Below are 14,661 nucleotides of genomic sequence, written 5' to 3' on the forward strand. Positions count from 1 at the left end.
AGAAAGATGTGGAGAACCTGGATTGATGTCTGGTCCCTCTCAGTCCCGAGAACGAACACACTCCCAAACAAAGAACACAAACAAAAGCCTTCCCCCCCCCAAGATTTGAAAGTATCTTGTCCCCTTATTGGTCCTTTAGGTCAGATGCCAGCCAGGTTACCTGAGCTTCTTAACCCTTTACAGGGAAAAGGATTTTGGAGTCTCTGGCCAGGAGGGATTTTATAGTACTGTACACAGGACAGCTGTTACCCTTCCGTTTATAGTTATGACAACCTGTAACAACACAGCATCACCACCTGCATCGTCATCCTGGGGTACAAGGAGATGGAGCATGTGCAATGTCTCCGGCTGCAGCACGTCCACCCCTCAGACTATCACATTCATTCTCCCTGTTCCATGCTGGGGGGATTGGTAGATGGGCTGGGCTGCTGTTCCTCTGTCTCAAGAGGCCCCTTCCATCATGCTGAAATGTTTCTATATAGCGAGGAATTCTCTTCCCTATCTCTGGAGGCTGATGAGCTTTAGAGACAGTCTTGAGCATCTTCTAAAAATACACCCAGCATGATAAAACTGACTCCTCTCCATTATTTCATTAGGGGATTTAGAGAGTGCTTCCTAAACCCTGAGTCATCAATGAAATGAGCAAACCAGGAGAAATGCACATGGTTGTGCTCCAGGTGACTCATTAAGAGTGATGAGGAACCATGAGGTGGGGCTTGGATCGGGGAGCTGTTGATTTAACTCACTGTCACCACCCTCCATTCCTTGTCTCCTTCTCTCCTGGGCTCCAGCTTGCTTTGCAGGAATGACAGGTCAGCCAGAACCTCGGTGGCTTCTGGAGTTATTTTAGGAGAGGCAATCTGCTTCCTCCAGCATCACCCCTCTTCAGCACCTGGCTGTGCTTTTACACCAGTCTTCATAGAAACAAGAAAGCAGATGGCCCAGTAATATAATGAGAGATATATGTATAGGCTCTAAATCCCAGGTCATTTCATGCCCACCTCAAGGATATGAACCTTTCCTACCACCAGAGAGTTAAGTGTCAAACCTCTTAGAGGCTTCATTCCAGGTTCTTTGTCTGCTTCAGTCATCAGGCACAGGTTGGGTGTCACAGAACTTAGACATGAATCAACTAGACCATCTCCCTTTGAGGGCAGGAATTGTCCCTTCTGCATGTTGCTTAGTGCTTTATCTAGGCAGCTTTTAAAAATCCTGAGTGATTTTAAAAATCCCCTCCACTCTGGAGACTCTTCTAAACTCTAATAAATCTCAGCCTCAGGACATTTTTCCTGACTAAATTTCCCCTATTTTTCGTTTCATTCCACCTTCCACTGACTCAGTGCTTGGCCATTATAGTCCTTATGGCAAATTTCACCCCATTTGGCAGCATCTGTACTCAAGACAATCTGAATTAAGTGTGCTGGTAACACTCCATGAGCATTATATTAAATACTTTCCTACAATCCAAATATATGACCAGTCTATCTCTTGGGCTCCCTTCAAAGATTAGTGTTGTTCTGTGAAAAAATTAAATCAAGTTTGTCTGGCAAGATTTATTCTTTGTAATCCCATCTATTTATTGCTCCTGGTTCCATTGTCTTGTAGGTAAATAATAACAATAGTGTTACTTCGCTCCTATAAAGCACTTTCATCTATAGATTTCTAAGAGCTTCACAAAGGAAGCTTAGTGTTATCCCCATTTTAAAGATGGAGAAACTGAGGCACGGAGAGGGGAAATTATTTCCTTGGAGTTACCCAGCAGACCAATGGCAGAGCTGAGAATCCTGGTTCCTTGTCCAGGTCCAATTCACTGGACCACATTACTAGAATTTTTTCTTATTATTTGTGCTATTCTTTCACTAGATAGATTTTCTGGATAACAATTAGCAGCGTCATGCCTTCTTTTTTTTTTTTTTTTAGATTAGGCCCCCCTCATTTGCTTTTCTCCAGCCATTCAGTACTGCCTCCACTCTCCACGACTCTTCAGAAGTAGTTGTTTGATAAGCTAATGTTAACTGATTCCCTTAATGCCCTTAGGTGTAAATCATCTAGACTCATTGATCTGTAAATATTCCTGCTTTTACAAATATTCCTTTACTTACTTTCTATCAGTAACTAAATTTACAAGGTTCACCTTTTCCCTTGATTTTCAAAACTTCTTTATCCTTATTTTTCTTGTTGAAGATGGATTTTAAATCAGGCAGAAATGGGACCCATGAATCTTCATTTCAGAAAAATCACCTCCCTTTGAAGGAGAGATTAGACACACTCAAGAGGTCAGGAATTCCCAGTTTCCTATAACTGGGCGAAGTAGCTTTTTCAGATATAGCTGTCTTCTACAAGAAATGTATTGAGCTAGCATGTGTGCAGCATTTTGAAAAAGTGAAAGTGCTGTATAGGTGATAGTACTGTTACTGTTGTTGTTTCTATTTATTAATGTACTAGGACAAACTGCTATTCCAAAGAACTGATAGTGAGTCTCTGTTACCTAAAAGACAGCTGGACTGGTAAGGCCCAGTCCTATTCCCAGTAAAGTCAATAAGAGTCTTTCCATTGACTTCACAGGGAATTGGATTGAGCCCCTTATTGTGGATTAAGCATTTCCAAAAGTGTCTTCTAGAGGTATTGTGAGGTCCCTATGATACGATCATTTGAAGAAGTAATGGGAGTCTTTCATGGAGATGCTGTGGACAAGCGAAAACTTGGTGCTCACTCTGAATGTCTTTCTCTTACTACAAGGGGGTGCGATCCCTGGCTGAAGACCATGTAGCCGTTGAAGTGGGATGTGACTGTGGCTGATGTTGGGTAAGGTAGGAGTGCTTTTGGAAGAGGCCATCTTCCAGCCATAACCATTGGGAAGGTGAAGCGGGCTTGCTAGGAGAAGGTCTTTTTGAGCGAAGAACAGGATTTGCAAGTGAAAGCTGGTGGGGAAGGCTGTTGAGAAGGAGAAGGAGTTCTGCAGGGTGCTGATTAGTAACATGAGGTTACGAATGAAAACTGGTAAAACCAGGTTCCCCATTAGAAGGCTTAAGAATGGACAGTAAGATGTGCTCCCAGCACCCAGGGCTGATTTCAGGTAATCCAGTTTACCTATACAGTGCACAGACTTCTTGGGCTTTGGGCTGCTGCTGCTTTGGTTGCCCAGGTCGCAGCGGTACTGTACTGTGTACAGTATGTTCAGTGTAGGCGCTCTTGTCACCATAGGCGCTGAGCACCTTCCAGCTGTGCACTAAGCAGCGTGATTAACCTCTGTCACACATGGTATATTCTTCCAGTATTGGTTAGATGGGGTATTTGCCTATATGCGACTACTTTTCTACCAGTAGGTAACTAACAACCTCTGACAGGGTCTGTCAGGTCTTCTCCATCTCCACTGGAGGCATCAGTGCCCTGACATTCCCCACCCAAGGAAAATCCACTCAAGACGGTCCCCGCACAGGGACAGGAGGACATACTGACCAATCAAGAACCAGCAGGCCAGTTACGGAGGCTTGCCTGTGTTTGCTTAGGGGCAGAGCTGGGTGAGACTGGGACAGAGGAGGAGTGCCTCAAGGCTAACCCAGAAGCCAGGGGCCTGGCCCTGCATGCTACAGCTAAACTGTTGCATTTGAAGGTTGTTTTATTTCTTCTTTGTTTCAAGGCGCAGAGATCGGAACCCGGAGTTCCTGTTTAGTTACTTGATTGACGCTAAGCTTACGGCACAGGCTACCCTGGCCCAAACTGGCAGCCAGTGGTTGCAGACTCAGGCAGGGAGCGCCGCAGTGCCATGCGTGGCCCTGAAGGGGGCATTGCAAAGCAACCCCACCTCCCACACTGCCCCAGAATGGGTGACCGGGTAGTTATGCATTCTTTGTCTTTCTACGTGTGGTTCCAGAGCAATTTCTGGGAGCTGCCTCGTGTGACTGGTTCAGATTTTCTGTCTGAGGTCGCTGCACCAGAAGAATGATTTATTGCTAGGGTGCTCATCTCCGTAGCAATGGGTTTGGAACCAGGTGCTTTCCGAACATATGCAAAGTGGGGAGAGGGCTCCCTGAGAGCAGAGCAGTAACATGCACATCTCCAAGAGGAGATTTCAAACTGATCGCAGATGAACATTGTGCTGGTCCATGTCCAGACAAGAATGAGGAGAACCCATCTACCCCCTATGCAGATAGAGGTAAGAAACAGTTTTCAGGCTCTCTGCACAGGTACTACTGCGGAGAATAATTTGGAAGAGCCATCTGAGGGAACTGATCAGAAGGAGACCCCATTGACCAGAAGGCATGAGACGCATTGTCCTAGGGATGAGGATTCCACGACCACCACTCCCAAGAGGAGGAGACAGGTGGTGGTGGTCGGGGACTCCTTCCTAAGTGGGACAGAGTCATCCATCTGCCGACCAAACCGAGAGACTCGAGAAGTGTGCTGCTTGCCTGGAGCTAGAATTCAGGATGTGACGGAGTGTCTGCTGAGACTGAACAAGCCCTCGGACCACTACCCCTTCCAACTTCTCCGCGTGGTTACCAATGATACTGCCAAGAATGACCTTGAGCGGGTCACTGCAGACTACATGGCTTTGGAAAGAAGGATAAAGGAGGCGCAAGTCATGTTCTCATCCATCCTCCCTGTTGAAGGAAAAGGCCCAGGTAGGGACCGTCGAAGTGTGGAGGTAAATGCATGGTTACGCAGGTAGTGTCAGAGAGAGGACTTTGGCTTCTTCGACCATGGGATGTTGTTCCAGGAAGAAGGATTGCTAGGAAGAGTTGGGAACCACCTAACGAAGAGAGGAAAGAGCATCTTTGCAGGTAGGCTTGCTAACCTAGTGAGGAGGGCTTTAAAGTAGGTTTGCCGGGGGGCAGTGACCTAAGCCCTGAGGTAAGTGGGGAAGTGGATACCAGGAGGAAACACAAGGAGGAGGGTGCAACAGGGGGAGGCCTCCTGATTCACACTGAGAAAGAAGGGCAATCAGCTAGTTATCTTAGGTGCCTGTACATGAATGCAAGAAGCCTGGGAAACAAGCAGGAAGAATTGGAAGTCCTGGCACAGTCAAAGAACTATCATGTGATTGGAATAACAGAGACTTGGTGGGGTAACTCAAATGACTGGAGCACTGTCATGGATGGGTATAAACTGTTCAGGAAGGACAGGCAGGGAAAGAAATGTGGAGGAGTTGCACTGTATGTAAGAGAGGGGTATGATTGCTCAGAGCTCCAATATGATACTGGAGAAAAGCCTGTTGAGAGTCTTTGGGTTACGTTTAGAAGTGAGAGCAACAAGGGTGATGTCGTGGTGGGCATGTACTATAGACCACCAGACCAGGAGGATAAGGGAGACGAGGCTTTCTTCGGACAATTAACTGAAGTTTCCAGAACACAGGCCCTGATTCTAATGGGGGACTTCAATCACCCTGACATCTGCTGGGAGAGCAGTACAGCAGTGCAGAGACAATCCAGGAAGTTTTTGGATAGTGTTGGGGACAACTTCCTGGTGCAACTACTGGAGGAACCAACCTGAGGCCTTTCTCCTCTTGACCTGCTGCTTACAAACAGGGAAGAATTGGTAGGGGAAGTAGCAGTGGGTGGAAACCTGGGCAACAATGACCATGAGATGGTTGAGTTTAGGATCCTCACAAAAGGAAGAAAGGACAGTAGCAAAATACGGACCCTGGCCTTCAGAAAAGCAGATTTTGATTCCCTTAGGGATCTGATGGACAGGATCCCCTGGGAGACTAATATGAGAAGGAAAGGAGTCCAGGAAAGCCTGGCTGTATTTGAAAGAAGCCTTATTGAGGGCGCAGGAACAAACCATCCCGATGTGTAGAAAGAATAGTAAATATGGCAGTGTAATAGGTCCTAGCCGGGGCTCGACCCTTCCGGGCAGGAGGGGAGCCACACCGACTCACTACTGTGGGAACAAGCAGTCAGTTAGTCCCGAAGCTCCGGCTCTTTGGTGCAGGGCCGGAGCAACCACAGTTAAAGCTCAGGCCCTTGACTGCAGGGGCGGAGCAAGCAAACAGTTCAGAGCCCAGGCCCTGGATCAGGGCAGGGCAAACACAGTTAAGCTCAGGCCCTTGTTTGCAGGGGGCTGAGCGAACAAGCAGTTCAGAAGCCCAGGCCCTGGATCAGGGCGGGGCAAACACAGTTAAGCTCAGGTAAGGCACGCCTAGGCTTTCTGTAGCCGAGCATTGAGTGAGGGGGAAGCCTGCCACCCGTGAGCAGGGGTGGCAGGGGGGAACATAGGCCCACCCACTCCACTGCGTTCCAGCCCGGGGCCCTAGCAGCGGTTACTGCCGCTGCTGGTCAGTGGGGTATTCAGACCGCAACACACTGACATTGGCTCACACTCGGTTGCAGCTGGACTGGGGTCGGCTACCCCCGGGCTACTTCCACGATCCCCCTCAAAGCCTACCTCGTTCGTCGCACCGGGCTCGGGCCAGTCCATCTGCATGGGCTCCTCTCGGCCAGGGCTCAGTGGCAGGTCCGGTAGCTCTGCCGGGAAGTCAGGCCAACGGTCCTCGGGCGGCTCCTCTGGGTAGCAGCAGGGGCGGAGGGGTTCGGGTGCAGTCTCACCCTCAGGGTTGGTGGGGTGGGGTTCCCAGGGATTCTCCCAGTGATGGGAGCGGACGGGCTCCAGCGGCTCCTCCTCGTAGCGGGCCCGGGGTAGCTCAGGCCAGCTAGGGTCCAGGCCTCGGTCTTCGGTGGTCTCCTGGCCGGGAGCTCCCGGCCGCACATCTGCTCCCTGTGGTGGCTGGCCACAGACTGAGCTCTGGTGGCCGGCCTTTATACTTCCTGTCCCGCCCCTTGACTTCCGGGGGGCGGGGACAGGCGGTGGTGGTCCCACCCACTCTGGTGCCTGCACGTGGGCTCCCTCTTCTGGGCAGGAGGGGAGCCACACCGACTCACTACAGGCAGGCGACCAGCTTGGCTTAACAGTGAAATCTTCAGTGAGCTTAAACACAAAAGGAAGCTTACAAGAAGTGGAAACTTGGTCAGATGGCTAGGGAGGAGTATAAAAATATTGCTCGAGCATGCAGGGGTGTAATCAGGAAGGCCAAAACACAACTAGAGTTGCAGCTAGCAAGGAATGTGAAGGGTAACAAGAGGGGTTTCTACTGGTATGTTAGCAACAAGCAAAAGGTCAGGGAAAATGTGGGACCCTTACTGAATGGGGGAGGCAATCTAGAGACAGATGATGTGAAGTGAAGTGAGAGCAACAAGGGTGATGTCGTGGTGGGCATGTACTATAGACCACCAGACCAGGAGGTGGTCTGAAGTACTCAATGCTTTTTTTGCCTTGGTCTTCACAGACAAGGTCAGCTCCCACACTGCTGTCCTAGGCAACACAGTATGGGGAGGAAGTGAGCAGCCCTCAGTGGTGAAAGAACAGTTTAAGGACTACTTAGAAAAGCTGGACATGCACAAGTCCATGGTTCCAGATCTAATGCATCCAAAGGTGCTGAGGGAATTGGTTGATGTGATTGCAGAGCCATTGTCCATTATCTTTGTAAACTGATGGTGATCGGGGGAGGTCCCGGACGATTGAAAAAAGGCAAATATAGTGCCTATCTTTAAAAAAGGGAAGAAGGAGAACCCAGGAAACTACAGACCGGTCAGCTTCACCTCAGTCCCAGGAAAAATCGTGGAGCAGGTCCTCAAGGAAACCATTTTGAAGCCCTTGGAGGAGAGGAAGGTGATCAGGAACAGTCAACATGGATTCACCAAGAGCAAGTCATGCCTGACCAACCTGATTGCCTTCTATGATGAGATAACTGGTTCTGTGGATATGGAGAAAGCAGTGGATGTGATATCAAAGCTTTTGATATGGTCCCCCACAGTATTCTTGCCAGCAAGTTAAAAAGGTATGGATTGGATGAATGGACTATAAGGTAGATAGAAATCTGGCTAGATTGTTGGGTTCCTCGGGTAGTGATCAACAGCTCGATGTCTGGTTGGTAGCTGGTATCAAGTGGAGTGCTCCATGGGTCGGTCCTGGAGCCAGTTTTATTCAACATCTTTATTAATGATCTGGACGATGGGATGGATTGCACCCTCAGGAAGTTCACAGATGACACTAAGCTTGGGGGAGAGATAGATATGCTGGTGGTTAGGGATAGGGTCCAGAGTGAACTAGACAAATTGGAGGCTTGGGCCAAAAGAGGCCACATCTGGAGTATTGCGTCCAGTTTTGGGCCCCCCACTACAGAAAGGATGTGGACAAATTGGAGAGAGTCCAGCGGAGGGCAATGGAAATAATGAGGGGGCTGGGGCACATGACTTACAAGGCGAGGCTGAGGGAACTGGGATTGTTTAGTCTGCAGAAGAGAAGCATGAGGGAGGATGTGATAGCAGCCTTCAACTACCTGAAGTGGGATTCCAAAGAGGATGGAGCTCGGCTGTTCTCAGTGGTGGCAGATGACAGAACAAGGAGCAAAAATCTCAAGTTGCAGTGGGGGAGGTCTAGGTTGGATCTTAGGAAACACTATTTCACTAGGAGGGTGGTGAAGCACTGGAATGGGTTACCTAGGGAGGCAGTGGAATCTCCATCCTTAGAGGTTTTTAAGGCCCGGATTGACAAAACCCTAGCTGGGATGATTTAGTTAGTGTTCGTCCTGCTTTGAGCAGGGGGTTGCACTAGATGACCTCCTATGATTCTATAACCTCCGAGTGAAAGTCTGCTGAAAATCAGGCAGTAGTACATCCCACTTATATGGGGCTGGATGCATATTGCTTCCTACCCAGTGTGCTTGGACAGGCACTGAAAGGCTTAGAAATTCTCAATGAAGAGGCAGTGTAGCCACTTGCTTTTCAAACAAATAGTGCAAACAACCAGTGGGTCCCGTTGAGGCGAGGAGGCTGGTGTTGTGAATGCAGTGGGGGCGGTGATTACTGCTCCATTGATTAGTATTCTGACTGGTTGCTTCTCACTGTTTTGGAGTTAGCCTTAGCTATTGCCTGGCAACCGTAGTGTAAAAGTACAACACCAGCTTCAGAGTTCAAGCCTGCTCCTTGCATGCACACACATCCTCTCCTACTCCGCTGCCGGTCCGGAGCAGGTGGCTGTATCCTACCCGCTAAACCATCCTCATTTTCAACTCTGCAAGGAGGAAGATTGAAAGGGGAGAGGAGGGAGAGTTGGACAATAAGAAAACAAACAGCGAGAGCAACAATGAGCCAGTACAAAGAGGAGGAGAGGGTTCTTAGCACTGGGACGATGGGCGGGGCTTGCTGAAGCTAAGGTTTGGTCTGTCTGTCTGTCTTGCTGTCTCTTCCTTGCCCAAGCGCAGTGTGAATGGGATACCTGAACCTGCTGAAAGTCTACTTACTAGGCATGGCTCTGCTGGTTCCCCTCTTTCCCTCCCTTCCATGTCCATTTGCTGGTGGAAGTGCTGCTGGCAGGACCTTGTCTGGCCCCAGCCACTGCCCAGAAGTCCCTGAGGTTTGGTTTTGCTAAGTGTGCCCCTCTCCCTTTGTATCTCACATGGGGCAAGCGCTTGCCCCCAGTTAGTTTGCAGCCCTGAGATTTTGTCCTGTCAGGAATGTGTCCCAGAGCAGAGAGCTGGATGTGGGGCTCTCCACACCTGCCTGGGACTTGAGTGACATCTCTCTGGCTCCTTTCTCTGGGGGCCAAGAATGATGTATCTGAATGCATTTCCCCCCGAATCAGCTGCTGGGGTAGCCAGGAAAGGTCTGCTGATGTATGGACATGTACAGTGTGTACAGACTCGCCATACACATAATCACACTTCTTCTCACTTGCACATCCACACGTTCCCTTTCTCTCACACACTTCCACACCTGTCACACACACCCTCTTGCCCACCCCTCTTATACACCTGCATGCCCCTGCACACCCTCTTTCCCACACACTCTCATACCCTCTCTCCCACATGGAAATAGGAATTCACAGAAGCTAGCTGAATGCACGCCAAAACACACTGCCTTTGCCAGTGCAGAAAATCCAAGCACCTTTGGAAATCCAGCCTGTGGTGTTTTCCTTCTGAAAGACTGAGACAGGGCAGGACCCGCTTTGGAAAATTCGAAGTTCTTAGACTTCTCTGAGCAGGTGGTTTGGGATTTTGTCAAACTTTAATAAATGGAGTGTTGGTGAAACCACATTAAACCTTCTACACTTGGAAAATAATAGCACATGGGAATCTCTCTGTATGTCAGATCATCTCTTCTACTGGCATTTGTGGATGTATGCTTGGAGTTTGACACAGTTCATCTAGTGTGAAGTATTGAGTGGTTGAGACTGGGACTTGGGAGACCCGAGTTCAGTTCAGACATGCTGTGTAACCTTGGGCAAGTCGCTCATTTAATCTGTGCCATACTTTCTCTTCTGTAGCCTGGGGACAATAGCACTTCCCTGCCTCAGGGGGTAAAATCCAGTAACCAGTTCATGATGTGTTCAGGTGCAGGGTGAGGCGGCCAGATAGGGGCCAAGGGAGGTTAGGATGCACAGTGAATCAAACTGCATCCGTGAACCGTGGGCCTGGTGGCATTTCTGCTTCTCTGAATACAGACCGTGTGAACCCCTCCCACCCTTCTGCACAACATGCTCATTTAACATCCTGAGAAATTTTGCCACTCCAGTCAGGGGCATCACAGCCTCCTGTTTATCCCCAGGGCTAGTACTAGTGAGGCAATGGCAGTGCAAGTCCCCACAGAGTGCTTGTAACCTGACCTGTAGGAGCGAGAGGATCGTTGTGTCTGCAAGGCCTATTCAGTCCTTGGTCTCCACTGAGATTCCCTGCAGGGGAGGCAGTGAGTGCAGCTGCCGGTGGTGACTCCTGCCACCCATTCACTTCACATAGGCCACTGAGCAGCCATTAGGCATCCATGATTTTCAATGGCTTGTGGTGGAAGTTGGATTTGAACCCAGGCCCTGGGGGTGAAAGGCTCCATGTGCCATTCCCATTCCTACATGCACACATGAATGCTTTCGGTTGGTCTCTCTGCATGGGATGGGTGTTCCTGGCAGGCAGATGAATGAAAGGGGCTTAAAGAAACGTGTCTGTTTTTGTCTTTCAGAGCCTTGGGTCAGCGGACAAGAAGGACTTTTTCCAACCAAAGTAAGTGCCAGTGGCCTGTGTGTTTGAGAGAGAGTGTGTGCACCTGAGTGGAAATTCACTGTTGCAACGTATTATTGAGAGAAACACTGTATCTCACTAAGATTAGCCATGTCAATGGATAAGAATAGTTTCTGCAATTACGCTTGCTAGGACAACACTTCAAGGGCTGTCAGTCGCTTTGCTTCAGGGCATATGCAAATCCCCAGATGAGATCAGGAAGAATCAAGGCTGCTCTGCCTGGCATCAGGGACCAGGCTGATGTCCAGTGGCCTCGGAAGGAGGGGGTTGCAAAGATGGTCCTTCCCACCTTTGCTACTCCTTGCTCTGGAATTGTACTGAACACAGTGTGGTTGGTCTAGAGACTCTGATGCTGTATGTTGTAACTGGCTGGTCTTGGCGTGGAGCTTTCACTGCCAGTATTTTGACACAAATGCTTCCCTCTCATTCCATCGGATACAAGCCATCACCTTTGAGGGTAAAATGGGGGAAGAGAGGACTGTTTGGAGCCACTGTATCAGTAGTCATAGACATAGGCTCTCCTAATATACCACTAGACCAGCAATGGAGTAGGCAGTTGGCAGAACAGTGCATTCCCTGTCTACATGGACCATTGCTCTGATCCAGCATGGCCATTCCTATGAGACAGAGTAAATAAAGTCCTTAAACCATTTTCAACCTCTGGGCCCCTGACTGAAATACAACCAAAGCCCTCATCTCTGCAGAATTTGGGTTGTTATACCAAACATGCAAGGCCTTTCAGTACAGAGCTGCAGAACATGAAGGCTTCCTGTTTGAAATGCAGCGTTGCCAATGTGAACTTTCAAAAAGAGCGACTTCTCTTAAAAACTGGAGAGGTACTTACAGCATCCGGTCATGACCGGGAGGGAGCCATTCCTATGGCCCTGCAGCACTGTGATGTCGAGCGTTCGTTTGTGTGTGCATAGTCTGTTGTCATTACTACTCTGGCCTTTTTCGTAACCTTCTGAACTTTTTCAGTCTGCGAAAATAGAGCGTTGAGGTATTTCTGGTGACGGAAGCTGTGGAAGCGAGCTGTAACTTTTGGGAACAGCACTGGAATTTTCTCCTTCAAGGGGATGGGATTGGGGAGAAATGTCTTTAAAAATAGAGTTGTTTTGCTATTTATTTCTCCTGGTTACTTTCCAAAGAGCATCTCCAGAAGGTTCCTTTTCAGCACTGTGTACAAAATATGTGGTGAGCATGAGACAACAGCCTCTGTCACTGCCTTGTCTAATTAATCTTAGCATCAGAATAGACTAGTAGAGTACTAGTAGAATTTCAGACTTCATCATGACATGTCTGGCAGCAAGCATTGTTTGCAATCAGGGTGTATTTGATTTAAATCACTAGTCAGGAAGACTCGATTTAATCATGGATTTCTACATAAAAGTGCATTCTTGTTGGTTGTTATAACTTTAATACGTATTCTTCACAACTCAGAGATAGATGTAGGTTTTATTTTTAGAAAGTACACACTATACATTTTTAAAGTGATTTATTTTGAAATTTTTTCAGATTAGTAGCTATATCAGAAAATGAATGATTGTTTGGTTATTTCATTTACCAAAGGTAATTGAAGCAGATATTCAACAGGTTAATCATTAATATTTGGGGGATTTTCTTGCATGCTGTATTAGGAGGAGAACATCACCAGATATTTAAATTGTTTTATTTATCTAAAACAATGTTATGTATTTTGGATTTTTTTCTTCAACAACAAACATAATATTTTAACAAAACAAGCATGTGAATTTTTTAATTTAGTTAAACATTCAAGTTTTTTTAAAATCAGGATTGTTTTTGTTAAAATTGTTTTTAACTAAAATAGTTAAGTGAAATATTTAAACAAAACCAAAAATTAAATCGACTATGTCAGGCAGGTCAACATAAGAAACTTAAAATATTGGTTTCTGCAGCTAACTCGGTTGTCTTCGCCTTCATTTTCCTGTCTGTTCATAATCTGGAAAAGAAAAACAAGCTTTCCTGCTTTTTCAGGTCCCGAACAATTTCTCAATTTGGAATGAATTAGTTCAAAGGAAGAAAATATTCTTTCTACACTGGCAGAAGAAGCTACTGCTCTTAAAAGTGAGATTATCATTTCAGCAGTCTCTGAATCCAAGTGCTTAAGTAACTTCCACCAGTTCACTGGTGTGACTTTCTTTAAAACATCATCAGCAAACATATATTTCTTGAATGGTTCACCCTTAGCTCTGAAATTTATTATAGTTGGCATTCTGACCCATCCACTCCCAGTCTTTATTCAGGCCTAATTTGATGGTGTCCAGTTTGCAAATTAATTCCAGTTCTGCAGTTTCTCGTTGGAGTCTGTTTTTGCAGTGGGGCAGAAGAAGAGGCCCTGAGATAGGACAGACTCTTCTGCTGGGCTAAGATTATAGCTGGATAGATTAACAATATTGCTGGGTGAGTTAAAGGAACCACTGTTGTGGCCCCTTGTGGCATATAGGAGTTTAGATACACTAACACTAACCCAGGAGCAATCCCTGTAACAAACCCCATTGCCAACTCTCTCCGCATTTCTATTCAAGGGACACCATCATAGGACATAACCACATCAGTCACGCCATCAGGAGCTCGTTCACCTGCACATCTACTAACGTGATATATGCAATCATGTGCCAGCAATGCCCCTCTGCCATGTACATTGGCCAAACTGGACAGTCTCTACACAAAATAATAAATGGACACAAATCAGACATCAAGAATTATAACATTCAAAAACCAGTAGGAGAGCACTTCAGTCTCCCTGGACACTCAATAACAGGCTTAAAAGTGGCAATTCTTCAACAAAAAAAACTTCAAAAACAGACTCCAACAAGGAACTGCAGAACTGGAATTAATTTGCAAACTGGACACCATCAAATTAGGCCCGAATAAAGACTGGGAGTGGATGGATCACTACAAAAACTAATTTCCCTCTGCTGATACTCACACCATCTTGTCAACTGTTTGAAATGGGCCACCTTGATTACACTAGCCTCATTAGCACTACAAAAGTGATTTTCCCTCCCTTGGTATTCACCCCTTCTTGTCAACTGTTGAGAATAGGCCACTTCCACCTTAATTTAATTGGCTTGTTAGCACTGACCCCCCACTTAGTAAGGCAACTCCCATCTTTTCATGTGCTGTGTATTTATACCTGCCTACTGTATTTTCCACTCCATGCATCCGATGAAGTGGGTTTTAGCCCATGAAAGCTTATGCCCAAATAAATGTGTTAGTCTCTAAGGTGCTACAAGGACTTCTCATGATATTGTTTCATTTGGGCAACCAGGCCTTGCATTTCTTTGTTGTACTTTTTGCATTTTGCACACATGCCTGTCTTACTCACAGGTAGAGGAACTTCATTAAAATATTCCCAAACTGGGTCTCTTTTACGGCCTGCTGCCATTATAGGTTTTCCCTTCTAGTGAGAGAATGGTATCGTAGATCTCAAATCAATGAAGGCTACACTCAGAAAGACCAAAAGACTTCTGGAATATGCTGCTCAAAGTTTCACTTTTGTTTCTACTGCATGTCCCTCTCTTCTCATATTTATCTCCAGACTTCTCCTTGTCCAGATCTATTCCGCCCCC

General features: G+C 47.1%; 1 protein-coding gene across 15 annotated transcripts in view; it reads left to right on the forward strand.

Annotated features, from left to right (window-relative positions):
- The window catches only part of LOC117883932 (ankyrin repeat and fibronectin type-III domain-containing protein 1-like), a 607,608-nt gene that overhangs the window by 427,276 nt on the left and 165,671 nt on the right, over positions 1–14,661 (forward strand). For all 15 annotated transcript variants that reach the window (XM_034783833.1, XM_034783835.1, XM_034783837.1 and 12 more), the window contains one exon: positions 11,010–11,050. In XM_034783833.1, coding sequence (XP_034639724.1) covers positions 11,010–11,050 — 41 coding nt within the window. The remainder of the gene's footprint in view (positions 1–11,009; positions 11,051–14,661) is intronic.

The sequence above is a fragment of the Trachemys scripta genome, chromosome 10, assembly GCF_013100865.1.
Source record: "Trachemys scripta elegans isolate TJP31775 chromosome 10, CAS_Tse_1.0, whole genome shotgun sequence".
Lineage (NCBI taxonomy): Eukaryota > Metazoa > Chordata > Testudines > Emydidae > Trachemys > Trachemys scripta.